We start from the raw sequence: 20702 nt of genomic DNA, 5'->3' as shown, positions 1-20702 counted from the left end.
ATAAGAGTCTGCACCAATTACAGACGTCCCACAAACCAATATAAAACAAAAATCACATAAAACGCGTAATACTCCAGGACGCCCGCGCTCGCGTTCTCGGCCGTGGTTTATGGTCGGCGGCATGCTAACACACAGCGGCACGAGAGACAGAGGTGCGTATATGTTCACTGTAAACTGGAGGATCTGCGGACCCCCGGGGGCAGCAAAGGCTGATGGGAAAAATACACACACTGTTCGGGGTACGCCACAGCATGGGATTATGGGTGATTCCATCCACAGACAGAATTGAGGCTGTTGAACTGATCTGGTCCTGGTGAAGCTTAAAAGGGCAACTACTGCAAAACTGCTCCGAATTCCAGAGGAAAGCGCAGGTATCAGGGTCACTCAGGGCTGGTGTGTCAGCTCCTGGGTCCAGCTATAAGCAGCCAGTGTCTCTACCCCTGTACATAGCTCTCGCGTCTTCCACCCCAACCAGAGAGACGTCTCCATCTCAGAGGCCTGTATGAGCGGCCATCGCTCTGTATACACAGGAAGGATGCAACTGGGGAGAATCTGATCCTCACCGGTACAGGGTTTGTTTTTTTCTTCCCCCTTCAGCTTAGGAAGAATTCCTCCAAGCAAAACCATTCTGCCTGCTCCAGCGCTGCAGGTAAACGCTCGGCTACACCTGACCATTTCTTTAACACCTTATTGCTACCAGCGTCTGGGGCAGATTTAATATCAAAATCAGCGAGTAAAATACAAGAATTTCGTTACAGATTTGAAATCTGCAGTAAAAATCTACATAAAAAAAGGGAAACGTCTATACAGGCTGGAAAAAAAATCCTTTGCAGACATGTGGATATTGCAAAAGAAAAATGGACACGCTGCTGCAAATCCACAGCATGCCCACTATATGCTTGTATGTACGAAAGGAAAATATCTGCACTGCAGGTCAACTCCCATGCGGAAACTCTCAGCAGCATGTAGGATTTGATAAAATTTCATCTATGTAGCTAGTATTTTGCTAAAAAAAAAATCCATGGCCAATCCGCTGGGCGTAAAAGGATTTAGGGCGAGTTCACAAGTGATGGAAAACCTGCCAAGTGGGTGTGATATACCTACCATCTCTGCAACGCACAGTGCAAATTTTCAGCATGGAAAATTGACCTATTAAATGCAAAATTTTACTACAAAATTTTCCCAATGAATTAAATAATAAAAATTGCGGGTGTGACTGTCTCCATGTCTAAGCCATTGAAGGAGTGACCCTGCGGATGTCCGTAGATGCCGGATGAGTAGGTGTAATACCCCCCCATATACTATCCTGTTCCCTGTAATACTGTGTGTACAATGGACAGGACACTGGCTGTACATATGGCTGTGGGATAAGAGGGCAGAGCCTCTGATGAATATCCCGGTGCTGATCCTCCGCTGTACCGGTGTGGTGCACACGTTATATACATACACACTTTGCATTTCTTGGTTTTTCAGCATTGCAGTAGTTGCCCAGAAGCGCCACCGTCTCCTGCCGTCCCTCACTCGCAGACGTATCAGAGATAAAAGTGCTAATTTTCTGGTATATTCTTCCATTTATAGATATAATATATACTTATTTACATAGATTTAAAATAACAGAAAACTCCATCAGACTCATACATACGTACAATAAAACCGCACTCCACTGTAATAACGATAAGAAGCTGTGTACGGGGACGACGTCGCCTTATCTAGCACCTTGGATCTGGCTGCATTCCACCTTTAGGATCAGGAAAGAAAAAAAAAAATGCTACTGGATCAATACTGAATCCCGTCACCTCGTCATGTTAGCAGCGCTGTAAACTCTTTATACACGGTGTCCACCGCCACGGCATTTTCCAGAAGGGCACAATCGCATCGTTTCGCAGCACATGGAAATTGCGACGTTCAGGCACAAAAGAAGTTGAAAACGCGCGTTTGTGAACCCTCGACCAGTCGTAGATCCGAGTCTGAGCAGAGGTGGGCGAGCTGTAGAGTGCTGGTTCTTGTGGTTCTCCTGCAGACCCCCCCCCTCCCTCCGCCTCGACCAGTTATTTTCAGCGTTGGTCGCTTACACGTGTGTCACGTGCCCTAGTGCACAATTAAAGATTAACCCCTTCATGACCGAGGAAAGTCAAAGTGCAAAAAATAAAGAAAAAAAAGGAAAAGGCTGCAGTTCCGGACTTTGAAGCGGCGGTCATCCTCTGCGGCGGCCGCGGTCATCCTCTGCGGCGGCCGCTGCTACATGACGGCCTCCTTGTGGTGCCTCATGATGTGCTGATTTTTCTCTGACGGCCGGCGGAATCCCTTCTTGCAGAACTCGCAGCGGTGCGGGTAGTCCTTGGTGTGAATGCTGATGACGTGCCGCTTGAATCCCGAGGCGTCGGTGGTGCTGTACTCGCAGTACTGGCACTGGTACACCTTCTTGCCGCTGTGGGTCTTCATGTGCTTCTTGAGCTCGAGCTGAAGCCGGAAGCCTCGTTTGCACTTTTTACATTTAAAGGGTAAGTCCTTGGTGTGAACGGAGAGAATGTGGCCGCTCAGTATGAAGGGGTCTGACGTTTTAAAGTCACAGTGACGGCACTGGTGAATCTTTTTGCCTTTGTGGGTCTCGCTGTGCTTCTTGAGTTCTGAAGGACGGTGAAACCCTTTCTCGCACACCTCACACTTGTGGGGGAAGTCCTTGGTGTGAACGGATATGACGTGCCGTTTAAGGTCACTGGAGTTGGTGCTCTTGTGGTCACAGTGGGGGCACTGGTGGGTTTTGTGACCTTGAAAAAGCTCGGTGTGCCTTAAAAGTTCCTTTTCGTCAGTAAATGCCTGCGGGCACTGTTCACATTTGTACGGCAAGTCCGTCCCGTGGCGGCTTTTAATGTGCGTTTTTAGGTTCGACTGGTCGGCGCACCTGAATTCACAATAGTGGCACAAGTATGGCTTCTCGCCCGTGTGCGTCCTCATGTGTTTTTTTAGCTCAGAGGGATGCCGGAAACCCTTTCCACATTCAACGCAGACATGAGGGAAGTTCTTGCTATGGACGGCCAGCAGGTGGCGATTCAGCAGTCCCTGCTCGCTGGTCTCGTAGTCACAGTATTTGCACTTGTGGAGTTTGGGCTCCTTGTCTCGCAGGATGAGCTTGTTGGAGTTGAGGGGACTCGCCTCCCGGTACCTCCGCGTGTACTCGGTGAACTCGTGCGTCTTGTCCATCTTGCTGCTCAGCTTGTGGCTCTCCAGGTGGTTGTGGAAACTGACCTTCTTGTTGGTGGTGAAGTCGCAGTCCGTGCACTGATACTTCTTCTTCATCATATGATCGGGGTGATTCTTCATGTGTCGTTTCAGGAAACCTCTGGACTTGAACTTCTTGCCACATATGTGACAAGGGTAGACAGTCAGCGGCTGTCCGTCCGGGCCGATGATGACAGCTGAGCAGAAAACACAAAGAAAAAAAACCACTATATTGCAGGAGAGGATCAGCATGTGAAGAAACTATGACATGTTATTAACCAACCTATACCAAAAGCCCCGACTTCAGGGAACCCCAAAATAAAGTGTGCCTGGACTGCTATGGTTACAAAATAGGGAGGTCCCGAAATAAATTGTGACCTGAATGATAATGCTGCAGGATCATGGATCCCAAAATAAAAGTGTGACAATAACATGTGACACATGGGATCAGCCGGCCAAATACCAGCGACTGCGCGCCTGAAGAAAAAGAGAATGTTTTATTGAGATTGACCGTGTTGAAAATGGCGTCCGCCCCAGAAGAACGAGCGCCAGAATGTGCGCGCCAAAAGACCACCGGAGGCCGCCTCCCATCGTGGGCCGGGTCCCAGAATGGCGCCAAAGAAGGAGCCCACCCCCAACAGCCATGAGTGCGGCTGTGGAGATGTCCATCAAGGTGGGGGGACTGCCCCTGAAAGTGATTGTTACCAAGTTGCCCCGGGACCACCCCCAATGGGGGTGGGAAGAGAAGAAAACTGTGGGGCAGGGCGCGGTCTGGATCAGTCTAGACATACCGCACCCGGGAATGGACGCATTCCACAGCACCAACCTGTTGGCCCGGAGCCTGCAGCAGGCTGAACCACCCTGCAGCCTGGCAGAGATCCTAGTGCAGCTCCGGAGAGACCCGGAGCGTGCGCAAGCTGCACTGGAGGACCTAGAGCGGAGGATGGTCTGAGCGCAGTGGGGTGCGCTCATCGAGTGGAGGGAGGAACTGGCCCGGCAGGCTGGAATCCACAAGCGACAGGCCTCAACCGCACCCCGGAGTCTGCCTGCCTCTGAGGACGGTGCAGGAGGAGTGAGGGCCGGAGACGACGCCGCGGAGGGAGCCACGAGGACTGAGGAAAGTACAGGGGACGTAACCACCCCAGGCCCAGCAGCTGTAAGCCTGCCCCAGCCTCCCGTCGCAGAACCCGAAGCCCCACTCACCGCACCCGTTGCCGTGCCGCCACTGCTCCCAGCTAGGCCTCAAGCGGCAAGAGCCGCGGCCGCGCCCCGCCCCTTGACCCCGGGCGCCGTAAAGAAGGAAGCGTCATCGGCCCGGTCGCAAGGCCTGGTTAACCCGGGTGCCGCTACCCCACCGGCACCCCCTTCCCGGGCTGGGCCGCCACCAGAAGACCCCCGGCCTGGTCGCAAGGCCGAGTGCCCCTGGGCGCTGCTCCCAAACCGGGTCCCCCCACTATACCACCGCTGGGCGTGGACCTATTTGCTCATCATACTGGCCCGGATGGACTGCTGCTGGAGTGGCCGGCTGAACTGACCAGCAGTCAGCCATGGGAAACCCAGCCCCCGCGCGAGCCTCTGATACCGGCTCCGGAGCCCGTAGAGGTCACCCCGCTCCCATTAGAAGACGCCCAATTTGAGTGGGACCCCGCCGGCGAGAACTTGATGGGGTTCACTCAGGAGACCCGGGCGGACGCGGTCCGTCGTCTGGAGGCTTGTCAGCAGCAACTGGCGACCTTCGAACGGGAAGGCCGGGAGAGGCGCGTCAGGGAGGAGCGGCTCCAGGCTCGAAGCGCTGAGCAAAAGCGCAAAGCCCGTCAGGACCCCCGGGCCACCCGCGGTCCCCGAATCACCAGGACCATAATTAAATTCCACATGGAAAACGGCTGGGGTTTCATCAGGGGCCCGGAAACGGCAGGCGACGTCTTTGTGACCCGCAGAGACGTTGAAAGCCACCTACCGGAGGGACACCGTGGACGTGACCTCTACCCTGGTGACGTGGTCACCTTCACCCGACACGAGGGTGCAAAAGGACCATACGCCCTCCATGTCCATCGGCTTACAGAGGAGGAGCTGCAGCACTATGGCTATGAGGGAAGCCAAGAGGACCCGGACGGGTCTGAAGAACGGTATGAGGAGGAGGAAGAAGGAGCATCTGGAGGACACTGTTGCTAGTAAGTAGCAAAGTACCTGTGTATATAGTTAAGCGTCAGGGTACAAGAACTGTTAAAGAGGACCGTTATGGAACTGTTGACTGTGTGAACGTTACCCCCTACATCCCTTACCTGGCTGAGGACTGAGAGCAGCCATCCCCTTTCCCAACACTGGCCGAGGACTGAGAGCGGCCGCCCCTGTAAATAGTTGCGCTTCCTAAAGCGCCCCCTACTGGTTTTATAAAAAGACTACCACGTCTACCTCGGGACAACGAGTCCCTCATGTTTACAAGTTTGCCAAGGTTCCTGCACTTAAAAGAAGAGTGCACACCTGGTCGCAAGTTGCACCGCAGCCAGGATCCAAAAATGTGTTTTTGAAAATGTTTTCTTTCAAATGTTTTATATGAATAAGTTTTATATGCTGCTAAATAGTGTTGTGAATGTTTTCTATAATGTTTATATGTCAAAAGAGTTCCCGAAGTGTTAGTATGTGTTTTATAACAGTGTAACGAGAAAAGAAAAGTGTTTCCCATAAAGGGAACTGAACTGTGTTGCCTGTTTCTTGATGTGAAAAGTTTTAAAAAAGTTTGCATGTCCTGTACTTAATTGTTTTTGCTCTTTTCCAGCCCGAGGACGTGCTGTGGTTTACCAGGGGGGAATGTAGCGCCCCGATGGCTCGGCCGCTACAGGGGTATTGCACCTCTGCCAGAGGTGTGATATTCCACTCCCAGGTAAGGATGGAGTATGGACCAGGGCTCAGGTAGCTGCATACAGCACACACACCCCATTTCCGAGGGACAGTTCAACGGTGCTCCCATTAGACAGAAATGCAGGCACGACAGACCATGTCCCTGCTGGAGTGGGGAGGAATACCCAGTGATGTAGGAGCAGAAGGGGACGGTTTCTGAGCATAGGAAGGAGCTCATTGGTTGCTGGTCACCTGAGCTCACACACTAGGGAAGGGTATATAAGGTGGGCACCATCTTAGTTCTGGGTCAGTTCAGTCAGAGAAGGAGCAGAGTGGAGATGTGACAGGGAGCTGTGGCTCAGCCTCGGCCCAGCTCCACGAGGCAGGCCTAGGGTGAAGGCCGGAGTAGAAGAAAGGAACAGCAAGGAACAGAAACAGAAAGAGAGGTACCCAAAGTGTGGAAAGGCTCAGAAACAAGAAGGCAGAAGGGACCCTGAGAACCCACGAGAATACAGGGTGCAGGGTCAGGCAGATTAAGGGTACCGGATCACAAGTTGGTGGAGGAGAAACAACCCTCAGCCAAAGACCGGACGTCGTGATCATTTATTGGTGCGACACCTCATCAAACCTGCTAGGAAGGCACCATATAGGACAGCGGGGAACGGGGCCCACGTTTACCCGCGCAGATCCGCGGCAGCTGGACAAAAGTGGGTCACTGGTGAGGCAGGCCAGAGAAAGGACAAAAGGGGGTCCTGAGCCATACTCCTGAACTGCCTGGGAGTTGACGGAGCCCCTCACCTGGTGGACGCAGCACGGCTCGGGCGGTCATTGCTGACAGAAGTGACCCGGAGCATATGAACTGTGAGTAAAAGACATTGGACTGCAGTACGTTGTCTGTGTACTTTCTCGCTCCTCCAGCACTACCGGTGCTGGGACTCCCGGCACCATCACCCCCACCATCCACTGCACTGCCCTGGGGTTACACTCTTCCCGTGGGGAGTTATACAATCTCAGCTGCGCATACCATCAACCTCAGGGGACTGCCTTGCAGCGGCGGTTCCTAATAACCGCAATCCACGGGTGGCGTAGTCGGACACACAAACAGCGCGTCGCAGACTACCACTTGTCTGACCACCCTGAGCCACGGAACCGGGTAGCCACTACTACCCCCATCGTTCCCCTATTGCCCAGATCCGAGTGCCCCAAGGCCCAGGGGGCGAGTCAGCTTTACATAAAAGTTATGTGAAAAAAAAGAACCCATTCTATTTTGCCATCAAAAACGCTGATGCAAATTTTGGTGCGTTTTTTCACGTTTTTTTTTTTTTTTTCCACCACCCATTACTTCTTATGGGTGAAAAACGCTGAAAGAAGTTTCTCATAGACTTTGCTGGTACTGCAAAATGTAGCTGAAAATTTGCATAAAAATCTGCAGCAAAAAACGCTGAAAAATCCAACAAGTGTGAACATAGCCTAACAGTGGGTGTGAATAGATTAGCATGACCGGAGTATTACCCGGACTGTAATCTCTGGCTGCATCATTCTGGAAGACTTCAGCATTTAGTGGGGGGTGGGAGTTTGTACCTTGCATTAGACTGGCCTAAAACATCTTGAGTGCTGAGAAGTATATCCTGCCTAGGTACATGGTCACACTACACACAGGTGGACAAATTGGCCACAACAGTAAATTCTGGCCACTGGGTGGGAGCTGTGAGAAGCGTCAATTACCTGACGGCAACGGCGGCTCTTCTTTTGATTAGCTGACCTGGCGCGATATCACAGCAATGACTTCAGGTCAGCTAATCAAAAGTAGAAGCGCGGATGTGCAATTGGCGGTTGTCCCGGCTCCAGCCCAGCGGCCAGAGTTTACCATCATGGTGGATTTCGCCACAGGTACTGTAGTGTGACCATGTACCTAGGCAGGTTTTCCTTCTCAACAACTCAAGATGTTTTAGGCAAATCTAATACAAGGTGCAAAAGCAAAACAAAAAGACTCCACTAAATGCCGAAGTCTCGCAGGACATCCTGCAGAATGACGCAGCCATCTCCAAGTATTGCTGTGTAATTTGTACATGGGTGATGTGCGACGCCTCTGTAGGATTTGTACTTTATATTACATCCATGTAGATTTTAATACATAATGAGTTGTCAAGCAGTGTCCGTCACAACACCCAGCGCACACAGGCAGGTTTACAGTTCTGGTGGTACCTGTCTGCCACTGCCTGGCGTCACCTCTCCTCCTCTTCTTGGCTTTCTGTTTCAGCGCTCTGCTGGTGGTGATGCTGTCACAGATCTGCAGGTACTGGGTCGCTGGTCCGTTCTTGTTTTGTCGAGGCTCCAAGTTTCCTGTTGGCATAAAATGTCATAAGGAGAAGAAAATAAAACAAGAACTGGATTGTGACCCATTTATGAGGCGGTTCACTGACCCTGTGCTCGTTGATAAATGGTCATGTAGCATGTGGGTCACAGTCAGAGCTGAATGCAAAATTGTGCCAAGACAATTTAATGCCACTTTACAGCCCTTTGCCTTTTGGTAGATATTGTCTATATACAGTACAGACCAAAGTTTGGACACACCTTCTCATTTAAAGAGTTTTCTGTATTTTCATGACTATGAAAATTGTACATTCACACTGAAGGCATCAAAACTATGAATTACCACATGTGGAATTATATACTTAACAAAAAAGTGTGAAACAACTGAAAATATGTCTTATATTCTAGGTTCTTCACAGTAGCCACCTTTTGCTTTGATGACTGCTTTGCACACTCTTGGCATTCTCTTGATGAGCTTCAAGAGGCAGTCACCGGAAATGGTCTTCCAACAATCTTGAAGGAGTTCCCAGAGATGCTTAGCACTTGTTGCCCCTTTTGCCTTCACTCTGCGGTCCAGCTCACCCCAAACCATCTCGATTGGGTTCAGGTCTGGTGACTGTGGAGGCCAGGTCATCTGGCGTAGCACCCCATCACTCTCCTTCTTGGTCAAATAGCCCTTACACAGCCTGGAGATGTGTTTGGGGTCATTGTCCTGTTGAAAAATAAATGATGGTCCAACTAAACGCAAACCGGATGGAATAGCATGCCGCTGCAAGATGCTGTGGTAGCCATGCTGGTTCAGTATGCCTTCAATTTTGAATAAATCCCCAACAGTGTCACCAGCAAAGCACCCCCACACCATCACACCTCCTCCTCCATGCTTCACCGTGGGAACCAGGCATGTAGAGTCCATCCGTTCACCTTTTCTGCGTCGCACAAAGACACGGTGGTGGGAACCAAAGATCTCAAATTTGGACTCATCAGACCAAAGCACAGATTTCCACTGGTCTAATGTCCATTCCTTGTGTTCTTTAGCCCAAACAAGTCTCTTCTGCTTGTTGCCTGTCCTTAGCAGTGGTTTCCTAGCAGCTATTTTACCATGAAGGCCTGCTGCACAAAGTCTCCTCTTAACAGTTGTTGTAGAGATGTGTCTGCTGCTAGAACTCTGTGTGGCATTGACCTGGTCTCTAATCTGAGCTGCTGTTAACCTGCGATTTCTGAGGCTGGTGACTCGGATAAACTTATCCTCAGAAGCAGAGGTGACTCTTGGTCTTCCTTTCCTGGGGCGGTCGTCATGTGAGCCAGTTTCTTTGTAGCGCTTGATGGTTTTTGCAACTGAACTTGTGGACACTTTCAAAGGTTGCCCAATTTTTCGGACTGACTGACCTTCATTTCTTAAAGTAATGATGGCCACTCGTTTTTCTTTCCTTAGCTGCTTTTTTCTTGCCATAATATAAATTCTAACAGTCTATTCAGTAGGACTATCAGCTGTGTATCCACCAGACTTCTGCACAACACAACTGATGGTCCCAACCCCATTTATAAGGCAAGAAATCCCACTTATTAAACCTGACAGGGCACACCTGTGAAGTGAAAACCATTTCCGGTGACTACCACCTGAATCTCATCAAGAGAATGCCAAGAGTGTGCAAAGCAGTCATCAAAGCAAAAGGTGGCTACTTTGAAGAACCTAGAATATAAGACATATTTTCAGTTGTTTCACACTTTTTTGTTAAGTATATAATTCCACATGTGGTAATTCATAGTTTTGATGCCTTCAGTGTGAATGTACAATTTTCATAGTCATGAAAATACAGAAAAATCTTTAAATGAGAAGGTGTGTCCAAACTTTTGGTCTGTACTGTACCTATGTGTACGTTTTTGGCTTGGTATCCTCATATATATTTTGGAAAGAAATCACAAGAAACGTGTCCTGTGTCCCCCATGGTCTATAAGACTGATGGAGACATCAGAGCGCAGCACTCCAATATCTTCACTACTGCCATAGATCGTGAATAGAGCGTCAGAGTGTACGCATGGAAGCTGGTCCACTGAAGAGGGACACGGGACCCTCGCTCTTGAGCTCCATGGGGACAAATCCCCTGGAGAGGTGATACATTGTGATTATATAACGCCACTTTTTCATTTCGCTCTGATGACTTACCAGTTTCCTGCCAGTCTCCGTATTTTCTTGGCAGCTCCCGCTCTTCTCCTACAGGGAAAAAAAAATTCTAAAATCGGCGATTACACAAAAATTCAAGTAGTAACTTCTGACTACATCTGTCCTGGGGCTTTCTGGCCCTCGTTGCCATCCCAAACAAATTGAAAAACACACACATAAGAAATGATCTTTTATTTCATATGTGCAGCGATTATAAGAGCCACGATCAATAGGTTCCTACAACAAGCAGCGCGCTTGGACCACTCAATTCTTTGTGAGGCCTGATGAGTAGGCCAGATACCCGCACCCTAAATGCCTCCTCATCTGAACCCCAGGTCCCACGACACAGATTGCATGGAAACCAAAGACATAACATAATACAATGCAGTAAGGTAATTAGGTTCCCACTTATCATTGTAAAGGAGATTAGTGGCAATGAATATTAATCGCTGCTCTATCACTAGACCAGACCACGACCTGCCCACATGCGACATTAGTCATATCCTGATGCTTCACCAAGGGATACGTGGAATAGCGTAGGATCATTCTGCTCCAATTCTTATACATTATTGTATGTCCCTTATTTAGCAAATATGACATTATATTAGATCGTATATACAGGTGCATCTCACTAATCTGGAATATCATCAAAAAGTTAATTTATTTCAGTTCTTCAATACAAAAAGTGAAGCTCCTATATTATATAGAGTCATTACACACAGAGGGATCTATTCTATAGAGTCATTACACGCAGAGGGATCTATTCTATAGAGTCATTACACGCAGAGGGATCTATTCTATAGAGTCATTACACGCAGAGGGATCTATTCTATAGAGTCATTACACGCAGAGGGATCTATTCTATAGAGTCATTACACGCAGAGGGATCTATTCTATAGAGTCATTACACGCAGAGGGATCTATTCTATAGAGTCATTACACGCAGAGGGATCTATTCTATAGAGTCATTACACGCAGAGGGATCTATTCTATAGAGTCATTACACACAGAGGGATCTATTCTATAGAGTCATTACACACAGAGGGATCTATTCTATAGAGTCATTACACGCAGAGGGATCTATTCTATAGAGTCATTACACACAGAGGGATCTATTCTATAGAGTCATTACACACAGAGGGATCTATTCTATAGAGTCATTACACACAGAGGGATCTATTCTATAGAGTCATTACACACAGAGGGATCTATTCTATAGAGTCATTACACACAGAGGGATCTATTCTATAGAGTCATTACACGCAGAGGGATCTATTCTATAGAGTCATTACACGCAGAGGGATCTATTATATAGAGTCATTACACGCAGAGGGATCTATTATATAGAGTCATTACACGCAGAGGGATCTATTATATAGAGTCACTACACGCAGAGGGATCTATTATATAGAGTCACTACACGCAGAGGGATCTATTATATAGAGTCACTACACGCAGAGGGATCTATTATATAGAGTCACTACACGCAGAGGGATCTATTATATAGAGTCATTACACACAGAGGGATCTATTATATAGAGTCATTACACACAGAGGGATCTATTATATAGAGTCATTACACACAGAGGGATCTATTATATAGAGTCATTACACACAGAGGGATCTATTATATAGAGTCATTACACACAGAGGGATCTATTATATAGAGTCATTACACGCAGAGGGATCTATTATATAGAGTCATTACACGCAGAGGGATCTATTATATAGTCATTACACGCAGAGGGATCTATTATATAGAGTCATTACACGCAGAGGGATCTATTATATAGAGTCATTACACGCAGAGGGATCTATTATATAGAGTCATTACACGCAGAGGGATCTATTATATAGAGTCATTACACGCAGAGGGATCTATTAAATAGAGTCATTACACAGAGGGATCTATTATATAGAGTCATTACACACAGAGGGATCTATTATATAGAGTCATTACACACAGAGGGATCTATTATATAGAGTCATTACACACAGAGGGATCTATTATATAGAGTCATTACACACAGAGGGATCTATTATATAGAGTCATTACACTCAGAGGGATCTATTATATAGAGTCATTACACTCAGAGGGATCTATTCTATAGAGTCATTACACACAGAGGGATCTATTCTATAGAGTCATTACACACAGAGGGATCTATTCTATAGAGTCATTACACACAGAGGGATCTATTCTATAGAGTCATTACACGCAGAGGGATCTATTCTATAGAGTCATTACACGCAGAGGGATCTATTCTATAGAGTCATTACACGCAGAGGGATCTATTCTATAGAGTCATTACACGCAGAGGGATCTATTCTATAGAGTCATTACACGCAGAGGGATCTATTCTATAGAGTCATTACACGCAGAGGGATCTATTCTATAGAGTCATTACACGCAGAGGGATCTATTCTATAGAGTCATTACACACAGAGGGATCTATTCTATAGAGTCATTACACACAGAGGGATCTATTCTATAGAGTCATTACACACAGAGGGATCTATTCTATAGAGTCATTACACACAGAGGGATCTATTCTATAGAGTCATTACACGCAGAGGGATCTATTATATAGAGTCATTACACGCAGAGGGATCTATTATATAGAGTCATTACACGCAGAGGGATCTATTATATAGTCATTACACGCAGAGGGATCTATTATATAGAGTCATTACACGCAGAGGGATCTATTATATAGTCATTACACACAGGGATCTATTATATAGAGTCATTACACGCAGAGGGATCTATTAAATAGAGTCATTACACAGAGGGATCTATTATATAGAGTCATTACACACAGAGGGATCTATTATATAGAGTCATTACACACAGAGGGATCTATTATATAGAGTCATTACACACAGAGGGATCTATTATATAGAGTCATTACACACAGAGGGATCTATTATATAGAGTCATTACACACAGAGGGATCTATTATATAGAGTCATTACACTCAGAGGGATCTATTATATAGAGTCATTACACTCAGAGGGATCTATTATATAGAGTCATTACACTCAGAGGGATCTATTATATAGAGTCATTACACACAGGGATCTATTATAGAGTCATTACACACAGAGGGATCTATTCTATAGAGTCATTACACACAGAGGGATCTATTCTATAGAGTCATTACACACAGAGGGATCTATTCTATAGAGTCATTACACGCAGAGGGATCTATTCTATAGAGTCATTACACGCAGAGGGATCTATTCTATAGAGTCATTACACGCAGAGGGATCTATTCTATAGAGTCATTACACGCAGAGGGATCTATTCTATAGAGTCATTACACGCAGAGGGATCTATTCTATAGAGTCATTACACGCAGAGGGATCTATTCTATAGAGTCATTACACGCAGAGGGATCTATTCTATAGAGTCATTACACGCAGAGGGATCTATTCTATAGAGTCATTACACACAGAGGGATCTATTCTATAGAGTCATTACACACAGAGGGATCTATTCTATAGAGTCATTACACACAGAGGGATCTATTCTATAGAGTCATTACACACAGAGGGATCTATTCTATAGAGTCATTACACACAGAGGGATCTATTCTATAGAGTCATTACACACAGAGGGATCTATTCTATAGAGTCATTACACACAGAGGGATCTATTATATAGAGTCATTACACGCAGAGGGATCTATTATATAGAGTCATTACACGCAGAGGGATCTATTATATAGTCATTACACGCAGAGGGATCTATTATATAGAGTCATTACACGCAGAGGGATCTATTATATAGAGTCATTACACGCAGAGGGATCTATTATATAGAGTCATTACACGCAGAGGGATCTATTATATAGTCATTACACGCAGAGGGATCTATTATATAGAGTCATTACACGCAGAGGGATCTATTATATAGAGTCATTACACGCAGAGGGATCTATTATATAGAGTCATTACACGCAGAGGGATCTATTATATAGAGTCATTACACGCAGAGGGATCTATTATATAGAGTCATTACACACAGAGGGATCTATTATATAAAGTCATTACACGCAGAGGGATCTATTAAATAGAGTCATTACACGCAGAGGGATCTATTAAATAGAGTCATTACACGCAGAGGGATCTATTAAATAGAGTCATTACACTCAGAGGGATCTATTATATAGAGTCATTACACACAGGGATCTATTATATAGAGTCATTACACACAGAGGGATCTATTATATAGAGTCATTACACGCAGAGGGATCTATTATATAGAGTCATTACACACAGAGGGATCTATTATATAGAGTCATTACACGCAGAGGGATCTATTATATAGAGTCATTACACGCAGAGGGATCTATTATATAGAGTCATTACACGCAGAGGGATCTATTAAATAGAGTCATTACACGCAGAGGGATCTATTAAATAGAGTCATTACACTCAGAGGGATCTATTATATAGAGTCATTACACACAGAGGGATCTATTATATAGAGTCATTACACACAGAGGGATCTATTATATAGAGTCATTACACACAGAGGGATCTATTATATAGAGTCATTACACACAGAGGGATCTATTATATAGAGTCATTACACACAGAGGGATCTATTTCAAGTGTTTATTTCTGTTAACGTTGATGATTATGGCTTACAGCCAATGAAAACACAAAAGTCATTATCTCAGTAAATTAAAATAATTAACAAAAAACACCTGCAAAGACTTCCTAAGCTTTTAAAAAGGTCCCTTAGTCTGTTTCAGTAGGCTCCGCAATCACGGGGAAGACTGCTGACGTGACAGATGTCCAGAAGGCAGTCACTGACACACTCCACAAGGTCCCAGAGTCTGGAGGAAGAGTGGAGAGGCCACAAGCCAAGCTGCTGGAGGTCTAGTGTGAAGTCTCCACCATCAGTGATGGTTTGGGGGCCATGTCATCTGCTGGTGGAGGTCCACTGTGTTTTATCAAGACCAAAGTCAGCGCCACCGTCTACCAGGACGTTTTACAGCACTTCATGCTTCCCTCTGCCGACAAGCTTTATGGAGATGGAAATGTCATTCTCCAGCAGGACTTGGCCCCTGTTCACACGGCCACAAGTACCAATACCTGGTTTACACACAACAGTATCACTTTGCTTGATTCTCTGACCAATCTATGGGGTATTGTCAAGAGGAAGATGAGACCACAGACCCCACAATGCAGACGAGCTGAAGGCTGCTCTCAAAGTCACCTGGGCTTCCATAACCCCTCAGCAGCCACAGGCTGATCCCTCCATGCCACAGGCTGATCCCTCCATGCCACATTGCCGCATTGATGCAGTAATTGATGCACAAGGAGCCGACCAAGTATTGAGGCATTTACTGAACAGACATTTCAGTAGGACATTTTGGATTTTAAAAACATTTTTCAAGCTGTTGCTATAAAGTATTCTAATTTACTGAGATAATGACTTTTGTGTTTTCAGCCATAATCATCAACATTAACAGAAATAAACACTTGAAATAGATCCCTCTGCGTGTAATGACTCTATATAATAGATCCCTCTGCGTGTAATGACTATATAATAGATCCCTCTGCGTGTAATGACTCTATATAATAGATCCCTGTGTGTGTAATGACTCTACAGTGCTGGCCAAAAGTACTGGCACCCATGCAATTCTGTCAGATAATACTCAGTTTCTTCCTGAAAATGATTGCAATCACAAATTCTTTGGTCTTATTCTCTTCATTTAATTTGCTTGCAAGGAAAAAACACAAAAGAGAATGAAGCAAAAATCAAATCATTGATCATTTCACACAAAACTCCAAAAAAGGGCCGGACAAAAGTATTGGCACCCTCAGCCTAATACTTGGTTGCACAACCTTTAGCCAAAATAACTGCGAACAACCGCTTCCGGTAACCATCAATGAGTTTCTTACAATGCTCTGCTGGAATTGTAGACCATTCTTCTTTGGCAAACTGCTCCAGGTCCCTGATATTTGAAGGGTGCCTTCTCCAAACTGCCATTTTGAGATCTCTCCACAGGTGTTCTATGGGATTCAGGTCTGGACTCATTGCTGGCCACCTTAGAAGTCTCCAGTGCTTTCTCTCAAACCATTTTATAGTGCTTTTGGAAGTGTGTTTTGGGTCATTGTCCTGCTGGAAGACCCATGACCTCTGAGGGAGACCCAGCTTTCTCACACTGGGCCCTACATTATGCTGCAAAATTTGTTGGTAGTCTTCAGACTTCATAATGTCATGCACACGGTCAAGCAGTCCAGTGCCAGAGGCAGCAAAGCAACCCCAAAACATCAGGGAACCTCCGCCATGTTTGACTGTAGGGACCGTGTTCTTTTCTTTGAATGCCTCTTTTTTTCCTGTACACTCTATGTTGATGCTTTTTCCCAAAAAGCTCTACTTTTGTCTCATCTGACCAGAGAACATTCTTCCAAAACGTTTTAGGCTTTCTCAGGTAAGTTTTGGCAAACTCCAGCCTGGCTTTTTTATGTCTCGGGGTAAGAAGTGGGGTCTTCCTGGGTATCCTACCATACAGTCCCTTTTCATTCAGACGCCGACGGATAGTACGGGTTGACACTGTTGTACCCTCGGACTGCAGGGCAGCTTGCACTTGTTTGGATGTTAGTCGAGGTTCTTTATCCACCATCCGCACAATCTTGCGTTGAAATCTCTCATCAATTTTTCTTTTCCGTCCACATCTAGGGAGGTTAGCCACAGTGCCATGGGCTTTACACTTCTTGATGACACTGTGCACGGAAGACACAGGAACATTCAGGTCTTTGGAGATTGACTTGTAGCCTTGAGATTGCTCATGCTTCCTCACAATTTGGTTTCTCAAGTCCTCAGACAGTTCTTTGGTCTTCTTTCTTTTCTCCATGCTCAATGTGGTACACACAAGGACACAGGACAGAGGTTGAGTCAACTTTAATCCATGTTAACTGGCTGCAAGTGTGATTTAGTTATTGCCAACACCTGTTAGGTGCCACAGGTAAGTTACAGGTGCTGTTAATTACACCAATTAGAGAAGCATCACATGATTTTTCAAAGGGTGCCAATACTTTTGTCCACCCCCTTTTTTAGGTTTGGTGTGGAATTATATCCAATTTGGCTTTAGGACAATTCTTTTTGTGTTTTTTTCATTGAAGACAAATTAAATGAAGAGAATAATACCAAAGAATTTGTGATTGCAATAATTTTCAGGAAGAAACTGAGTATTATCTGACAGAATTGCAGGGGTGCCAATACTTTTGGCCAGCACTGTATATAATAGATCGCTCTGCGTGTAATGACTCTATATAATACATCCCTCTGCGTGTAATGACTCTATATAATACATCCCTCTGCGTGTAATGACTCTATATAATACATCCCTCTGCGTGTAATGACTCTATATAATACATCCCTCTGCGTGTAATGACTCTATATAATACATCCCTCTGCGTGTAATGACTCTATATAATACATCCCTCTGCGTGTAATGACTCTATATAATACATCCCTCTGCGTGTAATGGCTCTATATAATAGATCCCTCTGTGTGTAATGACTCTATATAATAGATCCCTCTGTGTGTAATGACTCTATATAATACATCCCTCTGCGTGTAATGGCTCTATATAATACATCCCTTTGCGTGTAATGACTCTATATAATAGATCCCTCTGTGTGTAATGACTCTATATAATAGATCCCTCTGTGTGTAATGACTCTATATAATACATCCCTTTGCGTGTAATGACTCTATATAATAGATCCCTCTGTGTGTAATGACTCTATATAATAGATCCCTCTGTGTGTAATGACTCTATATAATACATCCCTCTGCGTGTAATGGCTCTATATAATACATCCCTCTGTGTGTAATGACTCTATATAATAGATCCCTCTGTGTGTAATGACTATATAATAGATCCCTCTGCGTGTAATGACTCTATATAATAGATCCCTCTGCGTGTAATGACTCTATATAATAGATCCCTCTGTGTGTAATGACTATATAATATATGAGTTTCACTTTTTGTATTGAAGAACTAAAATAAATCAACTTTTTGATGATATTCTAATTTTAGTGAGATGCACCTGTTTATTAATAATGATACATTGTATCACATCATATTCAATCCCAGCGGGACTCTAATTCCTAATACAAATATCCAAAATGCCTCCCTACTTATTCGTAAGGGTTTACTTACCCTCTCCCCGGGCAGGGGTGTCGCTCCCTGGCTGACTCACTAGGCTTCACAAAGAACTGTGTCTGAAACGTGCCGCCTGATGACGTGACGCGACCGATTATGGCTTTTAGAATCGCTGATCACACACAATAAAATATTTGTTTTTCCCCCCACTATCCAGTAGTGATGGGTGATTTATGAAAGTTTACAGTTGTATAAAAAAATTCTAATAGTCACGTGACAACAGTCAGCAGCCACGGATCGTCTGCAGCCTTCTCTAATCCATCAGAGCAGACTTCCACTCTGGTGCAATACAAAAAGGCTGCCGCCAATCAGCAGCGGTGGTAAGCGAGCTTAGAGATCACGGAAGCAGGACCGGTCCAGCAGGTAAGCATGTAGGCTTTGTTAATGTTCTGCACCAGACTGCAGCTATTAGGACACCAGTATAAACACCGCACAAGATGGGAAGAGTAAAGCGTGTACAGCGTTACACTGGACGGGCTTGTAACCATCGTCCAAAAGTGGAGGTTTTCTTTTAACAGACTAGATGGCTCATTGTTCACACATCTGAGAAAAACAGTCCGATTAGACTGATCAGAATTTGGCATCAGTTTTTTTCAGATGTGGAGAGGAAAAACAATAAGAAAAGTTTTTCCACCTTATCCATTCTGTGTGTCATGGACTTGCATTGCCGATTTTTATCCAACACTTGGGTCAACATTGCCCGTCTCCGATTTTTTTTCTGCAAAGGCTCGTTCCAAGGAAAAGAAAATATTATATTATATCAGACATGTGCACAGCCCCAAGAACATCATAGGCACGAGTGCTATCCTTAAAAAAAAAAACACAGATAGTTCTCGTCAGAGAAAAATCGGCCAAGTACATGAACCCTAAATGTGATTTGGCTTACGGCATCATGCTGGGATATCTCCCCTGGTGTTTTATAGTCCTCAGGGACTGCAGATATTTCACCCACCATAAGCAGCTGCCCAGGCCACAGGAACAAAGGTCTTGCTGAGGTTGGAGTCCTCCATCTGAGCCTCTGGAAGAGAAGTGGCCTCCTCTTCCCCCACGATCACCTCCATGTAAACTTCATCTGCGATTTCCGCGCAGCCTGGGTATAATGGAGAAGACGTTGACTATCGCATATCACAGATTTCTGGATAAGTAGATGCCATGATATAAGATGATACAGTAATACAGCCGCCCACGTACTAAAAAAAAAAAAGGTGGGAATGAGCCCACAAATAGTGAATGTGTACCATCAGCATTTGTATGCAGCTCTAGAGGTAACTAGAGTATCAGACAGGATGTAAAATCTACAAAGTCAGGAAACTTTATATAGAAATGTAACCAAGATGCATGAATATTATAATGTTATTATATGCGGGATGCGTTTAATCTAGTAAGAAATGACTGATATACTTGTGGTAAGGAAGGATCGTCAGGGATCAGTTTTCTGTGTCTGCACGTCATCACTGCAGTGCATCAAGAAGGGAGCGGGCTTAGCCAGTGAAATGAGGCAGCCAGCCCCCTCCATACACACCAGGGTCAAGCAGAAAAGCGAGAAGTGGAGCTTCCGGGACCCCCGACCGATGCAGATATCTTGAGACAGGGGGCACCTAAGTTACCACAAGTACTTCAGCTTTCTTGTCTAGTGGACGACCCCTTGTAAAGTCTTCAGGGTGACTTGTCTAGGGGAGAATAGAGGAGCGTTTCTTTACCGATATCTTCATCTTCCTGAGTGGAGTCTTTGACAGTCATGTAAACCATCTTCTCCCTCGGTACTCGAGCCAGACCGCTCTGCTCGAGGACTCCGGCGATGGGATGCCCGTTGTGGAAGTCGCTCTCTGTAACAATTTCTGTCCCCCCTGGAATAAGACTTAAACAATTAGGAGAACTTCACAAGACAACGGCTTTACCAAATGCTATCGATATGATGAAGTGATACATGGCCAGGAGCAGAAAAGCTCCCACTGACACATTCTCCAATGAAACAACAT

At 45.4% G+C, this 20702-nt stretch overlaps 1 protein-coding gene across 2 annotated transcripts in view; it reads right to left on the bottom strand.

The window, feature by feature from the left end:
- Window positions 1-971: 971 nt before the first annotated feature.
- The window catches only part of ZNF711 (zinc finger protein 711), a 48569-nt gene continuing 28838 nt past the window's right edge, over window positions 972-20702 (bottom strand). For both annotated transcript variants that reach the window (XM_073642160.1, XM_073642161.1), the window contains exons 5-9: window positions 20424-20570; window positions 19676-19813; window positions 10535-10582; window positions 8263-8400; window positions 972-3416 (exon numbers count right to left, since the gene is read on the bottom strand). In XM_073642160.1, coding sequence (XP_073498261.1) covers window positions 2239-3416; window positions 8263-8400; window positions 10535-10582; window positions 19676-19813; window positions 20424-20570 — 1649 coding nt within the window. In that variant the 3' untranslated portion in view covers window positions 972-2238. The remainder of the gene's footprint in view (window positions 3417-8262; window positions 8401-10534; window positions 10583-19675; window positions 19814-20423; window positions 20571-20702) is intronic.

Source organism: Phyllobates terribilis, unplaced genomic scaffold, assembly GCF_046119375.1.
Source record: "Phyllobates terribilis strain yellow unplaced genomic scaffold, ASM4611937v1 Scaffold_7__3_contigs__length_470593459, whole genome shotgun sequence".
Taxonomy (NCBI): domain Eukaryota; kingdom Metazoa; phylum Chordata; class Amphibia; order Anura; family Dendrobatidae; genus Phyllobates; species Phyllobates terribilis.
This window is presented reverse-complemented; position numbering and strand designations above follow the sequence as displayed.